Source organism: Arxiozyma heterogenica (genome assembly GCF_036370985.1).
Source record: "Arxiozyma heterogenica strain weizmannii chromosome Unknown scaffold_6, whole genome shotgun sequence".
In the NCBI taxonomy this organism is placed as follows: domain Eukaryota; kingdom Fungi; phylum Ascomycota; class Saccharomycetes; order Saccharomycetales; family Saccharomycetaceae; genus Arxiozyma; species Arxiozyma heterogenica.
Genome location: NW_027042659.1, coordinates 45,645 through 60,246, shown reverse-complemented (window position 1 = coordinate 60,246; position 14,602 = coordinate 45,645). Strand labels below are relative to the sequence as shown.

At 31.4% G+C, this 14,602-nt stretch overlaps 6 protein-coding genes across 6 annotated transcripts; 3 read left to right on the top strand and 3 right to left on the bottom strand.

The window, feature by feature from the left end:
- Nucleotides 1-891: 891 nt before the first annotated feature.
- On the bottom strand, nucleotides 892-1,785 carry PWA37_004473 (uncharacterized protein; the record flags this gene model as incomplete). Its single annotated transcript, XM_064860961.1, has 1 exon — nucleotides 892-1,785. One exon carries the CDS (start codon nucleotides 1,783-1,785, stop codon nucleotides 892-894), a length of 894 nt encoding a protein of 297 aa, XP_064717201.1.
- Nucleotides 1,786-2,801: 1,016 nt separating this feature from the next.
- BIO2 (biotin synthase) lies at nucleotides 2,802-3,899 on the top strand (the record flags this gene model as incomplete). The annotated part of the gene is made up of 1 exon (XM_064860960.1): nucleotides 2,802-3,899. The coding sequence occupies one exon, from the start codon at nucleotides 2,802-2,804 to the stop codon at nucleotides 3,897-3,899; it is 1,098 nt and encodes a 365-aa protein (XP_064717200.1).
- Nucleotides 3,900-4,390: 491 nt separating this feature from the next.
- Nucleotides 4,391-5,458, bottom strand: QCR2 (ubiquinol--cytochrome-c reductase subunit 2; the record flags this gene model as incomplete). The annotated part of the gene is made up of 1 exon (XM_064860959.1): nucleotides 4,391-5,458. The coding sequence occupies one exon, from the start codon at nucleotides 5,456-5,458 to the stop codon at nucleotides 4,391-4,393; it is 1,068 nt and encodes a 355-aa protein (XP_064717199.1).
- A 1,555-nt stretch (nucleotides 5,459-7,013) lies between these two features.
- RPC82 (DNA-directed RNA polymerase III subunit C82) lies at nucleotides 7,014-9,080 on the top strand (the record flags this gene model as incomplete). The annotated part of the gene is made up of 1 exon (XM_064860958.1): nucleotides 7,014-9,080. The coding sequence occupies one exon, from the start codon at nucleotides 7,014-7,016 to the stop codon at nucleotides 9,078-9,080; it is 2,067 nt and encodes a 688-aa protein (XP_064717198.1).
- A 204-nt stretch (nucleotides 9,081-9,284) lies between these two features.
- On the bottom strand, nucleotides 9,285-13,568 carry SKI3 (SKI complex subunit tetratricopeptide repeat protein SKI3; the record flags this gene model as incomplete). Its single annotated transcript, XM_064860957.1, has 1 exon — nucleotides 9,285-13,568. The coding sequence occupies one exon, from the start codon at nucleotides 13,566-13,568 to the stop codon at nucleotides 9,285-9,287; it is 4,284 nt and encodes a 1,427-aa protein (XP_064717197.1).
- Nucleotides 13,569-13,982: 414 nt separating this feature from the next.
- Nucleotides 13,983-14,462, top strand: MLC2 (Mlc2p; the record flags this gene model as incomplete). Its single annotated transcript, XM_064860956.1, has 1 exon — nucleotides 13,983-14,462. One exon carries the CDS (start codon nucleotides 13,983-13,985, stop codon nucleotides 14,460-14,462), a length of 480 nt encoding a protein of 159 aa, XP_064717196.1.
- Between the last annotated feature and the right edge of the window lie 140 nt (nucleotides 14,463-14,602).

Genomic DNA, 14,602 nt, shown 5'->3' with positions numbered 1-14,602 from the left:
TTTCTATGTATCATAGTTTGAAAATAAGCTACATTGAAGAATAAAAAATAGATCTTTTTTATAAAGAAAAAAGTGAAATAGTATATAAAACATATTTTCTTCACTATAAGAATTCATTCATAACCATTTATGTAAGCATATTTCATCATAATCACAATTACGTATCTATGGAATGGATCTTAGTTTTAAGTGACCAAAAATCGGTCATTTAGTTTTTCTTTTCGAAATAACAAGGGTAATAAATTACTAGGTTTGTGGAATACATTGGATGTTATTTAGATAAGATTTTGTGTTTCGATGGGTACTTATGTATTTATTATATTCGTGTGTTCTTTCTTTAAATGAAGGAATTTATCGTTTTGGAAATATTTGCTAACAGCAAAGAAGAATTTTCCATAAAAATAATTAGTGGATGTACATAAACACTTATAGTCATACCATCTTGCAATTAGCATTTGATTGAATGACAATTAAAGAAACAAGTCAAGTGTAAGCTCTCTTTTTCTCTAAGAAAACTTAGTATTGTTATTAGTACTTATCTATTACCACCATACAAAATTAATACAATAACAAGAAAATATCAACAGTAATAATAAAACAAGGTTATTATTAAATTTAATATGTTGCTGAAGTAAGAACATTCATATTTTCACGAAATAATATAACTTATCTATTAAACGACAAAACCTTTTACACAATCTTCCGACCAGTAAAGTTTCAAGAATATTATTACACACAAAATATTTTATGCACTTTCAAATGAAATAATATCAACTCTTTTTTCAACTAATTAACAAAATATTTCAACATTTATCTATCTGTCTATCCGTATATTAACATACATATAAGCAACAACTAATACTAATTAATTTTTGTAAACACTAGTATTCATCACCTAAGGATAATATTATTTTGGAAAAACTCTATTAAAGTTGTAAATGTCACATACAAGTAGGCACCACTAGGCCCCATCCTACAGATAATAGGTACTATCCCTTTATATAAGGAGGGAAGCCCTTCCTCGATTCTAATCACATTGACTGCTTTCCATGCCCCGCGATATTTCTTCAATGCATCAGTATCTCCATTTTGAACCCTTGATTTGACTACATCAAATGGAACACTTAAGAAACAACTCAAACACCCACCTAAAGATCCTGCCACTAAATTTTTCCCTACTTTTGAAGAATCCGGGAAATGATTATCGAGGAATGTTTTAATATGAAAAATTATACCAAAATAGCCTGCATTCCAAACCAGATGTCTCCATACTGTTGGTTCCCAACCAAGCATAACTCCCCTGATCCCATATTCTTTTATAATACTCTTAAAACATTTAAGAAACGAAGTTTGAAGTTCTTTAGAATTTTGTAATCTGATTTTGACTAAATCAAAGGGTGTCACCAAAAATGATTCCATTGCACCAGCTGATGCACCTGCAAGGATAGATATTGATTGGTTTACATTGTTGACATTGAAATTTTTTTTATAAAATTGTTGAAAGAAATCGTTCGAAGCAAATTTTATAGCTCTTTTCGGTGTTTCCAATAAGATGGGAGATATGATCCCCTTATACAATCTCGATACTCCTTCCTGTTGAACAATCCTGGTAAACGTTTGAATCATAGTTTCATCTAACCTACATCCTTTCAAATTTACACTTTTCATAGCTGTCTTAATCTGCATTTGCGTCTTTACAAAATCTAAAGGGTACATGATACATATCTCGGAGATCCCTGCACAGGCACCGGCCAATAGATGGTATGGAAATGGTAAAGATTCCATGTTTGAAATTTTTTCTTGTTACTCAATAACAAAAGATGTTACACTCAATCTTCATTTCTTCTCTCAAACTTAAAATAAGTTACAACAGACTAGTTCCCACCTTTCATTTCTTCTTTATCTTCTATCTTTGCAAGCAAGTGAGTGTTCCAACTTCTACTTAATAGCTCGAGAGTTCAATATGAGGTCTTATTTATAAGTCCTTTTCCAAGATTCTATCATTTCATTTCAAATATTTAGTCGTCTATTCTTGTTGATTTTAAGACTAACCATACAACAACTGAATTAGTCCTTTAATTGCCACATAAAACCACTGAATGAATATATTTAATGTAAATGAGACCATGATCGATTCCTTTAACAGATAATAGAGATAAACTCTGCCGAACAACCAAATAAAGAAGTAAAAAAAAAAGTTTCAGTAAAATGGATCTGTCACATGAAAGGTACTTTCCAAATTAGGAAATGAGTCTTGTCAATCTTTCTAGTGAAGCCTCGAGCACTTCAACCAAAGTCAAAATTCTTCTTTCCCAGGGAAGACAATGCATATAGGAACAAACAATGACAATAGTAGGTATAGGACATGGAGAGGATATACATTTATGGGATTAGGCTATCGTGATGAAAAGCGATTGATTGTTGGTAATGATCAGTCAACAACAATGGTAAATGATGATTAAATCAATTCATTCATTCATTGTTATTATCTAATTTTTAGACTATGTTGCATTATATGATAAAAGTACATGGAATTTGTTGAGTTCAGTTCTATACGATGGAAATGTCGTTACAAACAAAATTCATTAATATTGGGTCCCACAATATCATAAACACATACACAAGCATATATATAAAAAGGATATTTGACATTCAATCGTGTTTCATATCTACTTCATTGTTTGATGAACAGTTTCGCTCCTGAATAGACCTCTAACCTCAATCCTGTTTTAATTACAACCATTTTGTTTCTTTTCTATTCATTTACCATACTTCTTTTTCCCCTCCTCTTCACCCAAGACATGATGATCTCTTCAAGCCTGCCAATTGCCTCTAAACGTTTCGTTTTCAGATTCATTCATACAAATACCACAAACCCAATCATTTCATATGCACTTTCACTAAAGGAACCTAAAAATGATTGGACTAGAGAAGAACTTAGATCTATCTATAAAACCCCGTTATTGGAACTAGTACACCAAGCACAATTGCAACATCGCAGATTCCATCAACCAAACAAGGTTCAAATGTGTACATTAATGAATATCAAGACTGGTGGTTGTACAGAAGATTGTAAATATTGTGCTCAATCTTCCAAAAATGATACTGGTTTGGAAGCGGAAAGTTTGGTTGATGTAAAATCCGTCATCAACCAGGCTAAGGAAGCCAAGAAACATGGTTCTACCAGATTCTGTCTAGGTGCTGCATGGAGGGATATGAATGGCAGAAAATCCGCACTTAAAAAAATCTCTGAAATGGTCTCAAAGGTTAATGAATTAGGGTTAGAGACTTGTGTTACTTTGGGTATGGTGACTGAAAAACAATCCAAACAGTTAGGTGAAGCTGGCTTAACTGCCTATAATCATAATGTGGACACTTCAAGAGAACATTATAAGAATATCATCTCTACTAGAACTTATGACGATAGGTTGAAAACTATCCAAAATGTGCAAAAGAGTGGTGTTAAAGTATGTACTGGTGGTATCTTAGGTCTTGGTGAAAGTGAAGAAGATAGAATCGGGTTTTTAGAAACTTTGTCTAATATGAATCCATATCCAGAATCTATACCAATCAATAGGTTGGTTCCAATTGAAGGAACCCCAATTGTTGAAGAATTAAATAAACCAGGTTTTAAAAAATTGACACTTGAGGATATGTTGAGAACTATAGCAACTGCAAGAATCACTATGCCAAAATCCATCATTAGGTTGGCTGCTGGTAGATATACAATGAAGGAATATGAACAAATAATGTGTTTTATGGCTGGCTGTAACAGTATCTTCTCTGGGAAAAAAATGTTAACCACCTTGTGTAATAGTTGGGAAGAAGATAAAGCTATGCTGGCTAAATGGGGATTGACTGTCATGGAACCATTTGAAAATGATGCGAAGATAGAATAAGAAAGAGTCCAGGTGTATTACTCATTTATAAACTATTTATAATACGACTGTTTAGGTATACTGCTTATTAATTATTTATATAGAAACCAATATGTAAAGACAATATTAGCAATATTCATTTCAATCAGTCGAATATTGTATGATAACGTTATAACCAAAGTAAACAATGATAAAACCTTAATACACACAAAGGAAAATATAGAGAAAGAAGAAAGAAAAAAAAAGAATAGACACGTTAAGATATGTATAAATATAAGTCAAAAAAAGAAATTGTTCAGTGAATAAACTACATAAATAAAGGAATAACTAAAATTAAGAATAGAAAAAAAAATAATAATTAAAGAATAAATTATAATCGAATAAATAAATGTTAACAAAGTGTAATTGAAGCAAAGGATGAATATAGTAGTGTGAAATATTTCATTTTGTTTCACATCGAATAACCTTCAAACATACATGTATATAGAATGAACCCACCGTTATTATCCAAACTATAAATCATCTTTGAATGGTAATTTGGAGACATTACCAAGTGCTACAAAACTGAAATCACCTAACTTGAATAATTTCACTTTTTCTAGATCCTTAGCAAGAGATTCAGTAGGGAATTGTGATTTAGTCAAGGTAACAGCCCCAGAGATATCTAAACCCTTCTTTAATGTTGAGACAACTTCTTTGATTTCTTTGGTAACGACATCTGGATCTTCATTCTTAACAAACAGTTTAAACAAACCATAGGTATTGTTGTCAAAGGTGGCAAACTCTGCCTTAACAATATGTGGGAACAAGGAGGAGTTCAGATAAGTAGACAACACTTGGTAAGTGGCGATGTTTGCCTTATTTAATGGGACTGAGATGGCAGCGACGGACTCACCAGCTGATCTTAATCTTGTTTCACCAATGAAGCATTTTGGTTCAACAGAAGATTTCAAAGACTTACCAACAGGTAAACTGTTAATTAGGGAGTCAGTGACGAATCTGTTTAAGTCGTTAGCATTGATACCCACACCATGAATCTCAATATTCTCTCTGGTGTAAACTTTGTTGGCAAAATCTTTGATATCTTCTAAAGTAACATTTTCCACCCCATCGTAGAAGACAGGCTTACCAAGACCATCATTTCTATAAGTTACTTGGTATAATAGGTTGTTAGCTTTCCAAATTGGATCTTTATTGGCTTCATGCAAATCGTGTTTTGCAGCAGGGATAACGGATTCAATCAATTCGTGTGGTCTAAAAGAGGTTTTATATAGGACGTTCCCCAGAGTTTCGACGAAATAAGGCAATTGTTCCTTTAAGAAATTTGCCTTCAAAGTGATATATTCCCTGCAGACCTTAGATTCGACTTGGCCCCCCAACAATTCTGATTCTCTGACTAATCTTAGGGATGATTTGGCGTTAGTATTTTGAAAGTTAAAACGACTTAGAAGATGGGATACACCATCCTTTGGACTGTAACGGGAACCGGCATGGACTTTAATAATCAAAGTAGATAACTTGCCTGGCTTATCGATGGCACTAATAGTGTAGTTTCTGACTAATTGTAACTTGGATAACATTATAGTGGGAGACTATTATATTCTGTAATATCCTCTTCTTCTTCCTATGATTATTATTTTTATCTAATGGAGTTGAATTATATATAAAAGTAAATATTACAAGTACCTTATAAAGACTTATGGAAGGGGGAAAAAATAAAATAAAATAAAATAAAATAAAATAATTGATTTTATTGAAGAAGTTTTATACTTATAGTGGTGACAAAGGAATATGAATATAGAGGACTAGTCTATTTTTAAAGAGAGTACTATTTCTTATAGCTTTTATCTTCCCTCAATGAATAAATAGGAGGAAGGAAAGGAGCAAAAACTAATATAAAGAGCCGAATAAAACTACTTTTCTTCAAGTAATATTAAATAAATGTATCTAAAGTTCATTTCCTTCTTTCCATCCAGACAGAAAAAAGAGAAAAAAAACTACCAAAGCAAGGGTTAAACGGTTTTAAGTGAGGAGAATCTTAAAGGGACGAGAGCAGGGAGAGAGGGAGAGGGAAGGACGAAGGATGATTAATAGGAATATAATGTTTTAAAAAGAACAAGAAACAATTTAAAAAAAAAAAAAAGAGACAGAGAGAGAGAAAGAGAAAAAGAGCCAAGACAACCAATGGAGTTCTTCCAAATACAAACTTTCAGAAGTTAAAAAGAAAAAAATAAAAAATAGCAAAGCAAGATAACAAACAACAGTACTATAACCAACGGCCATTACTACTCTAAAGTACTCTTCTAGTATCTATTCCAATCTTTCCTATTATACCTGTATCTACACACCTATATATACACACACACATACATATATATATATGCATACATACAAATCATAGGGAGATGCTTTTGCAGAAGGAAAAGAATAATACTGACAAAATCAACAAACAGTGCAAAATGATGTATTTGTTTCCCTGTAAGTGGAATTAATTCATTTGTTTTGGTTAAAAAAGAATCGCAGAGAAAACGTTTTGTTTTTGTTTTTGTTTAGTTTTTGTTGCTTTTCTCTTCGTTTGATTGGTCCGAAATACCCGGAAGATGCCGGGTAGGGTTACTTGTTTCTAGTGAAAAATGTTTTTGAAAAAGCGCGTGTGACGTACACAAACCCTAACTTGTTCTGCCATGTTTTTACAAAATTTCTTGGAAAGACCTGCTTTCCATGCTAATGACGTTACCCGCACGTAAAGTTTCTCATGTTTTCCGGGTAATATCCCATTTTCATAATTTTCCAATTTTTTTTTTTTCGTTTTCTTCTTTTTGTCGCACTGCGGAGAAAGAGGGCATCGCAAAATAAAAGTTGCAGGAATTGAATCAAAGATCAAAATAAAAAAAAAAAAAGAAGAAGATTGAAAGTTATTTGATTCAGCACTACCCTTGTTCGAACATAAATATTCTTTAATTATATATATATATATTAAAGATAGGTGAAATCAAATATACAAATTCACTTACCTATACACGCAAGAAAAAAAAAGAATAAGTGTAAAATTCCATCAAACCTCCTCCTCTTCTTCTTCCTTCTTTTGTTTTTTTAATTTTTTGATTTATTTTAGCTGTTTAATCTAAATAAATCATGGAAAGTACCTTAAATGCAATTAAAAATAGTGTAGATCAAAAGACTGATCAACCAGTAAATTTGCAAAGTAATATACCTGCTTCAATTCAAACTTCAAATGTTAATAGCACTATATCAAACGGTTTAAATAATGATTCCATTGATATTTCTACTCTAGAGCAAAGATCAAGAAATCCACAAAGATTTCTATGGTCTGAATTGATTAGATCGCATTTGGGTACAAAATGTTTAACTATCATGGACACCTTGATCGCATTGGGTAGATTATCCATCAGAGAAATACGTGATAGAAATCCTTCTTTCACAATAAAGGAAATTAAATTAATTCTGGTGTCTTTGATCCAATTGCGTTTAATTAAATGTTTTGATGATATACTACCTGGTGGCAAAAAAATGACTTATTATTCCTATGACGAGGATGGCCTACATATCTTACTATATTCTGGTTTAATATTAAATGAAATTAATGAAAAATTCCCACCTTTAGCTACTGATGATGACACAAAGGAGGATTCAACAAATTCAAATAATGAACAGGCCTCTGCTGCCACTATCGTACAAAATATTATCTCAGTTGGTTCCCTATCTCTAGGCGATTATTTATCAAGTTGTAGTCCAGACGCACCAAAACATGAAATTATCGACACCTTTGTTAAATTAATAGAAAATGGTTACTTGATTCCAATCAATAAATTGAATTATACACCATTAAATGATCTATGGAATCTGATCTATGAAAAGGAATACAAACTAATCTCTAAAAATGCATCATTATCGGATTTGAAAAAGAGGAATGAGGCAAAGGGGAAAGCTAAATTACAATTTTTTGAATTACTCAACAATGTCAATGATCTATCAAAAACCATCATTATTGATCCAAAGACTTCTTTGAAGACTGTCAAATTGAATATCCCATTGACTTTTAATTTAGAAAGATTTTTAAAATCAAGAAGATCAAATCAATTAATTAAATTTGCTAAATCTAGATTAGGTGTCATGACCGCTTTAATCTACAAGACTGCATTGAATCTCATTGAGCAAAAATCTCCAAGCTTAAGGAATCCAATGTTCAAGACAGGGCTTTTACAAGATCTCGACGAAGCAGAAAGTTTCCGTGAAGAAGCGATCTTACAAGAAGAAAACACACCAGGTCTTACCTTTAGTGCTTTGGACATCTCAAAACATTTACCAAAGGACATAGACTTGCGTGGTAGTTTAGTTTCCACACATAACAGAGATAAAGCAATTAATAAACGTGAGAATCCTAACAGTGATAGTGATAACATTAGAAAAAAAATAAAGACTGAGGATGGATTTGTCATTCCTGCGTTACCAAAACACGTTGCAGACAAGATTCAAGATCAAGATGCACAAGACAATAAAAATGAAGATGAGAGTACAACTACAGTGGACATGGACATTGATGATGATGATGATCCAAGATCTATTACCTATGTAAATGGTCATTTAAGACTATTAACACAGTCATCTATCCCTTTCTTACAAGAAACAAAGCCAGGGGTTTACCATATCCCATACACTAAATTAATGGAATGTTTAAGGTCACATACTTATAACTATTTGATCGCCTCCACTTTAGGCCAATCTGCAATGCGATTATGCCGTTGTATTATAGCCAACAAATTAGTATCAGAAAAAGTTATTACCTCTACTGCACTAATGAAAGAAAAAGATATTAGATCTACAATTTCATCTTTAATAAAATATAATGTATTGGAGATCCAAGAAGTTCCTAGAACAGTAGATAGATCTGCTGCTAGAGCCGTGTTTTTGTTTAGATTTAAAGAAAAACATTCATACGCTTTTATGAGACAAAATTTAGAATGGAATATAGCCAATCTACTACATAAAAAAGAAGTACTAAAGGAAAATAATGCTACTTTATTGTTAAAAGCCAACAGAGAGGATGTTAGAGGTAGGGAAGCAGAACTTTTACTTCCAAGTGAATTAAACCAACTGAAAATGATTAAAGAGAGAGAATTGAATGCGTATGTTCGTATATCTAGAATTCTTTCATTATGGGAAGTATTCAATTTTATATAATAGATTATATTAGTTGTAATATATATATATACATAAATACATTGACATTTAAGACGTAATTCTAGTAGTAGTAGTAGTAGTAGTAGTAGTAGTAGTAGTAGTAGTAGTAGTAGTAGTAGTAGTAGTAGCAGCAGTAGGAATATTTATATATATATATTACTTCTTATGTATCATATAACTCATCTATCCTTTGCTTGCATTTTATTAGAAACATTCCTTTAATGCATAAACTGCATTTTTATTCCCTGGACATAAAAATATACTCCTTTGAATGCTTCTTAAATTACCTAATTTGTAATAAGCATTGCTTAAATCTCCCATATTCACTTTATTTTGCCCATTGGTCATTAATCTTTGTTCAATCTTCTTATTTATGCAACTCCAGGATTCATGGCTATTAGGGAAAAAGAATGCCGTTCTATTTACATGAGTAGTATGAGTCTTTGTTGGATCCAATCTATCCGCTATTACTTTGATCAGTTTGGATACTGCTTTATACTTATCTGTTTCTAATTCTCTTAAAGACAATGTATTTAATTTTTTTAACATAGTATTCATACTACTCATGTCATTCTCTAAAATTGCAATAACTGTGATGGTTAACGTAACTAGCAAATCAAATCCATTCTCATCAATATACTGGACAAGCTCTTGAATTGCAATGGTTTGAGTGTCTTCCATGCCTACTTCGAATAAAACTTTAGCAATTAAAAGAACGAAACTTGCAATATTCTTACCATTGTTCAATAACTCCTGAAAATGGTCAACTGTTTGATCGAAATTGCCTAGGAAAAAGTTGGCAAGACCTAAACATATATGATTTGATAGTTGTGCAATTTGACTCTTGTCTGATTTAAAATCGGCTAAAATACCATTAGATAATTCAGAATTGTCAATTGCTTCAGAATATTCGCCAAAACCTAATTGTATTCTTGCTAATTGGGCCTTAATAATACCATAATTGAACAGTTCGTTTTCATTTTGTGTTTGATCAAATCTCCTTTCAAATATTTCCGTCAATTTGTTTGCAAGCGAATTAGCCAACCTGTAATTGTATAATCTTTCTAGTACAGTTAGTGCACATTCTAATGCAAATGCATCGTTTGGACGTTTCTTGAAGTATTGTTCCAAGCCTGCTGCAACAGTATTAAGTTCTTCCAACGCATCAATATCTTTTTCATCGTCACATTGACCGATTCTTTTGTTAAGAATACTTTTAGCATAAAGCAATTGTGTGAGTCTTGATCTACCATTAGACAAACTATACGAATGTGCGTACATTTGAGAACTCTCATTAATATTTCCCCTTTTTTCAAGCACTAAAGCCATACCTAACCATGGAGAAGAATTCTGTGGCTCTAAACTTTGTATCTTCCTTATCACATCACTAGCAAAATCAAGATCGTAATTTTTCAAACCTAAGATAGCAAGATTAAACCAAATACTAACGTCTTTTGGAGCATAGGACAAAGCTTTGATAAATGAATGTTGTGCAACACGATAGTTAATATCCATTGTTGACATACCTAAACCTATCCAAGCTTCCACAGTGTTTGATTGATATTTAATAGATCTCTTAAAGGCGTAAATAGCCGCATCTCTATATTTATCTTCCTTTAATGTCGTGTAGACAGTCAATTCTGATATACCAATATTGCACCAAATAGAAGATCTCATAGTTCCCGACAATTGCTCAAAATTGTCGATATTTAACGCCAGTTTAGAAATTAATACCAAAAATATACAAGTGATATGAACATTATCTGGAGTTTCATTATTAAGTAAGTTGTCCAAACTGACATTATCAATTGCGTCTAACGCTTTGTCTGAGTTATATTTGATTGATTGAAATATTTCTACTAGGTTTTCCAAAGGAAGTAAGTCTGCTTGCGATTCAACTAAGATAAATAGGAAAAGTGCTTTTGATAAAGATATACACATATTTTGACTAGAATATTTTTGTTTTGAAATAAGTTCATAGAATAAATTGATACTTTCTGTAGAAACCGAAATAGATTTTTGTAAAAAATTTTGGGAATACAAGTCATAAGCATAATGAACTAAAGTGGTTGCTAATGTAGATTTAAATACAACATTGCTTGGTTCTGCTTCAACAATTTCCTGTAAGATTTCAATAGCTATTGAAAACTCACCCATTGCTGAGTGCGAAACAGCATTGAAATATTTGGCATACCGATGAAATGGATCTAATTCAATAGCCTTTTCAAAGACTTTAATAGAAGCATCAATTCTACCACTCGCATAGTAAGCTTGTCCTAATCCAACCCATGATTCAACATCAGAAGAATCTACACGAATTGCAGATTGGAACCACTCAATAGATTCACTTTCCTCTTGTTTCTCTAAATGTGCAATACCAATGACTCTGTAGGGCCAATTAATAGTCCTTAATTGGGTTTTAACAGCCTCAGCTTTGACTAATCTTTCAGCAATTTGGGATGCAACATTCCAATTTCCATTTTCAGTATATATCTCTGTAATATAATGAGCAGCTACAATATCTGTGAAATCCAATTCAAAAGCCTTATAATAACATTTATAAGCTCTTATTCTATCTTTGTAATAATTAGCATAAACATCACCTAAAGTTGAATAACTTTTAGCAAATCCATCTGGGTTATATTTGATAATATCGACTAAGATCTTGAAAGAAGTCTTAACAAGATCCATATTCTTTTTATCTTCACTATTATCAAACTTCATTAAATAAACTTTAGCTTGTCTCCATAAGTTCTCTGACTTAAATTGTATCATTCTGGTATCAAATCCTTCACATTTAGTAATCACTTCATTAAGCAATTTTATTGAATTATCAAAATAATTTAAATGTGCCTCACACCAAGCCAATTGTGACACAACTTCTAAATTATCTGGAGCTTCTTTAATAACATCTAGCAACAATAAATGTGCATCCTGCCAGCTTTTCCTTTCAATAGAAATAATAGCTTTACCTAATTTAGCATGAATATTTTGACTATTTTCAGACAATACTTTATCATATAACGATATAGCATATTTATGATTTTTTGGCGCATCAACATATGTATAACCTGTGGCTAGAGCCAATGTTAAATCATTTTTGGTATTTATTAGGTTTGCACCATAGTTTTTCATAGCTAATGATACCACAGAAATACCTGATTTAATGAATGGTAAGGCCACCTCATATTCTTTGTTTAAAATAAAATACTGGGACACAATACGGTATGCTAAAGTACTATTTTTAATTTTAGTAATGTTATCCATCAAAGTTATAGAGATTTCTTCTTCTGATAATGTTTGGTCATTACTGTTTTGAGTTTCATCAGATTCTAACATATCATTCAATTCATCATTATCCTGATTATTTTCATTTGCAACATATGTTGTGGCAAAACATACATTTTTGGATTCCTTTGATAACTTTTCATTAAAATCATTAATCAATTTTTTAGAGTCATAGTCTGAGAAAGTGGAATTTAACCAAACGTAAAGTATACTTGCCAAGGGTTCTTTTGGGAACTTAGTAAAGAATTTTAAGATTGTACCTGGTTCAATAGAATTAATGGTATCAAAATCACTCCAATCAAAGAAATATTTCCAACATAGCAAAGAGTCTGTACCAACAAGAATCATATCATCTACAGTGTTTTTCAATTCTTGGAAAAAGTTTTGTTTATCATCATTGTTTGTTATAGATTTTAAGATTTTGATTCTATATTCTAACCATTCTTGTTCCCACTTCTGCCTTTCTATATCATCATCAATCAGGTTAATTAATTGATTATAATAATCCGACAGTTTTGAGTTTGCATAAATACTCCATGCAACTTGGTTTATCTTTTGTTGGTACATAGGATCATTATTTTTTAGTTTTAGTCTTTCATTACTAATTTTAGAAGATACAACTTTATCTTCACTTATTTTAGTCAACTTAACCAATTGTAGCATTATATCTAATGGTGACATTAAGTGATGACCTAGGATTTCGTATGGTTTTTGGCCTGGAATGTAATGATTGTAAAAGTTTAATAAAAATTTTATATCTTCCTGATTTGTTCTTTTAATTAACCGTAAGAAATCTATTACATCAATCTGAGGTTGCTCATTATTCATTAAACAATCCATGTATTGATCACAAAGAGTAAAAAGTTCGTCAAATTTCAATAAATTGGGCACCACATGTTTTAATTTATCTTGATTTAATAATATTTGGAAAAGGCCCTTCCATGCCAAAAGATTGTCAGGTTGAACAGTGGTAGCCTTGATGTAATATTTTAATGCCCTTTCATAATTGGTTTCAACATCTTTAACTTGTTTGGAATCTATTAAAGAATCATATGACTTACCAATGAAGATCAGTGCAAAATAGTTTTCATTATCTATATTGAGCACTTTCGAAGCTATTTCGATAGCATCTTCATAGTAACCATTGGATAATTCTTGTTTTGCCTCTTTTAATAACTGTTTAAGCTCACTTTGGGACATTACTGCCAGTTGACACCCTATATTTAACCTAAATAGTTGTCCTTTATTGAGTGAATAAATGTGATAGAAACTGATTTATGGAAAAGTTTCTCTCTCTTTCTCTCTCTCTTTGAACTATATATGAACATTTACAGACAGATGTGTTGTCAAATGTCAGGATATTAAAAGTGACATAAGTTAAATATTTACAAAAAAAATAAAGATAGGCCAAGGAGTGAAAATCTTACCAGAAATAAAGAGAAAATAGAAAAAATAGAAAAAAAAACATAAAATCTTTAATCGACAAAAAAAAAATAAAGGCACCACACATCCTAGAAACAGGTTTTAAGTTAACTTACGCAAAAGAATGGATAAGGAAGTAATCAGCGTGAGAAGCAAAGAGGACACAATAAAATTGAGAATTTCTTAGTAAGGATGGAACACAGTCAATCAATAACTTTTAACCAGTTGAATCAAGAATATATATCCCGTTTAAGGGATGCATTTCAGATGTTTGATGACGATGGGGATGGGATGATAAATGAAAGTGATTTAATAAAATCTTTACAAAGTGTTGGCAAAATAATAGAGAGCAATGACCCTGTATTAAACAAAATGTTAAGTGGTAAAGAGGCAATAACGTTTGCAGAGTTTTTGAATGTGATGAGTCAGCAGAGTGGAGAATTCGATGAGAAAGAATTAGAACAATCATTATTGCAACTATCTTCTACTTCAACAATTGAATCCAATGAAAAAACAAATGCAAAATATGAAATACAGGAGGGTGATTTGATTAAGTTAATTGAACAGAATGGAATAGAAGATATTCATGAATTCGATAAAATATTTCAAACGTTTATAAGAAAGGGTGTTTTCAATGGAAAACAATTTCTAGATACTATTTCAGAGAAATGAAACTGTAAAAATTATGTTTGGTGATATGTTACAACATCGGTATTTAGGTGGTTCTTATATATATGTATATATGTATATATATTGCATTATTATAATTATTATTGTTATTATTTGAATCTAAGCTGTATATGGGTGTATTT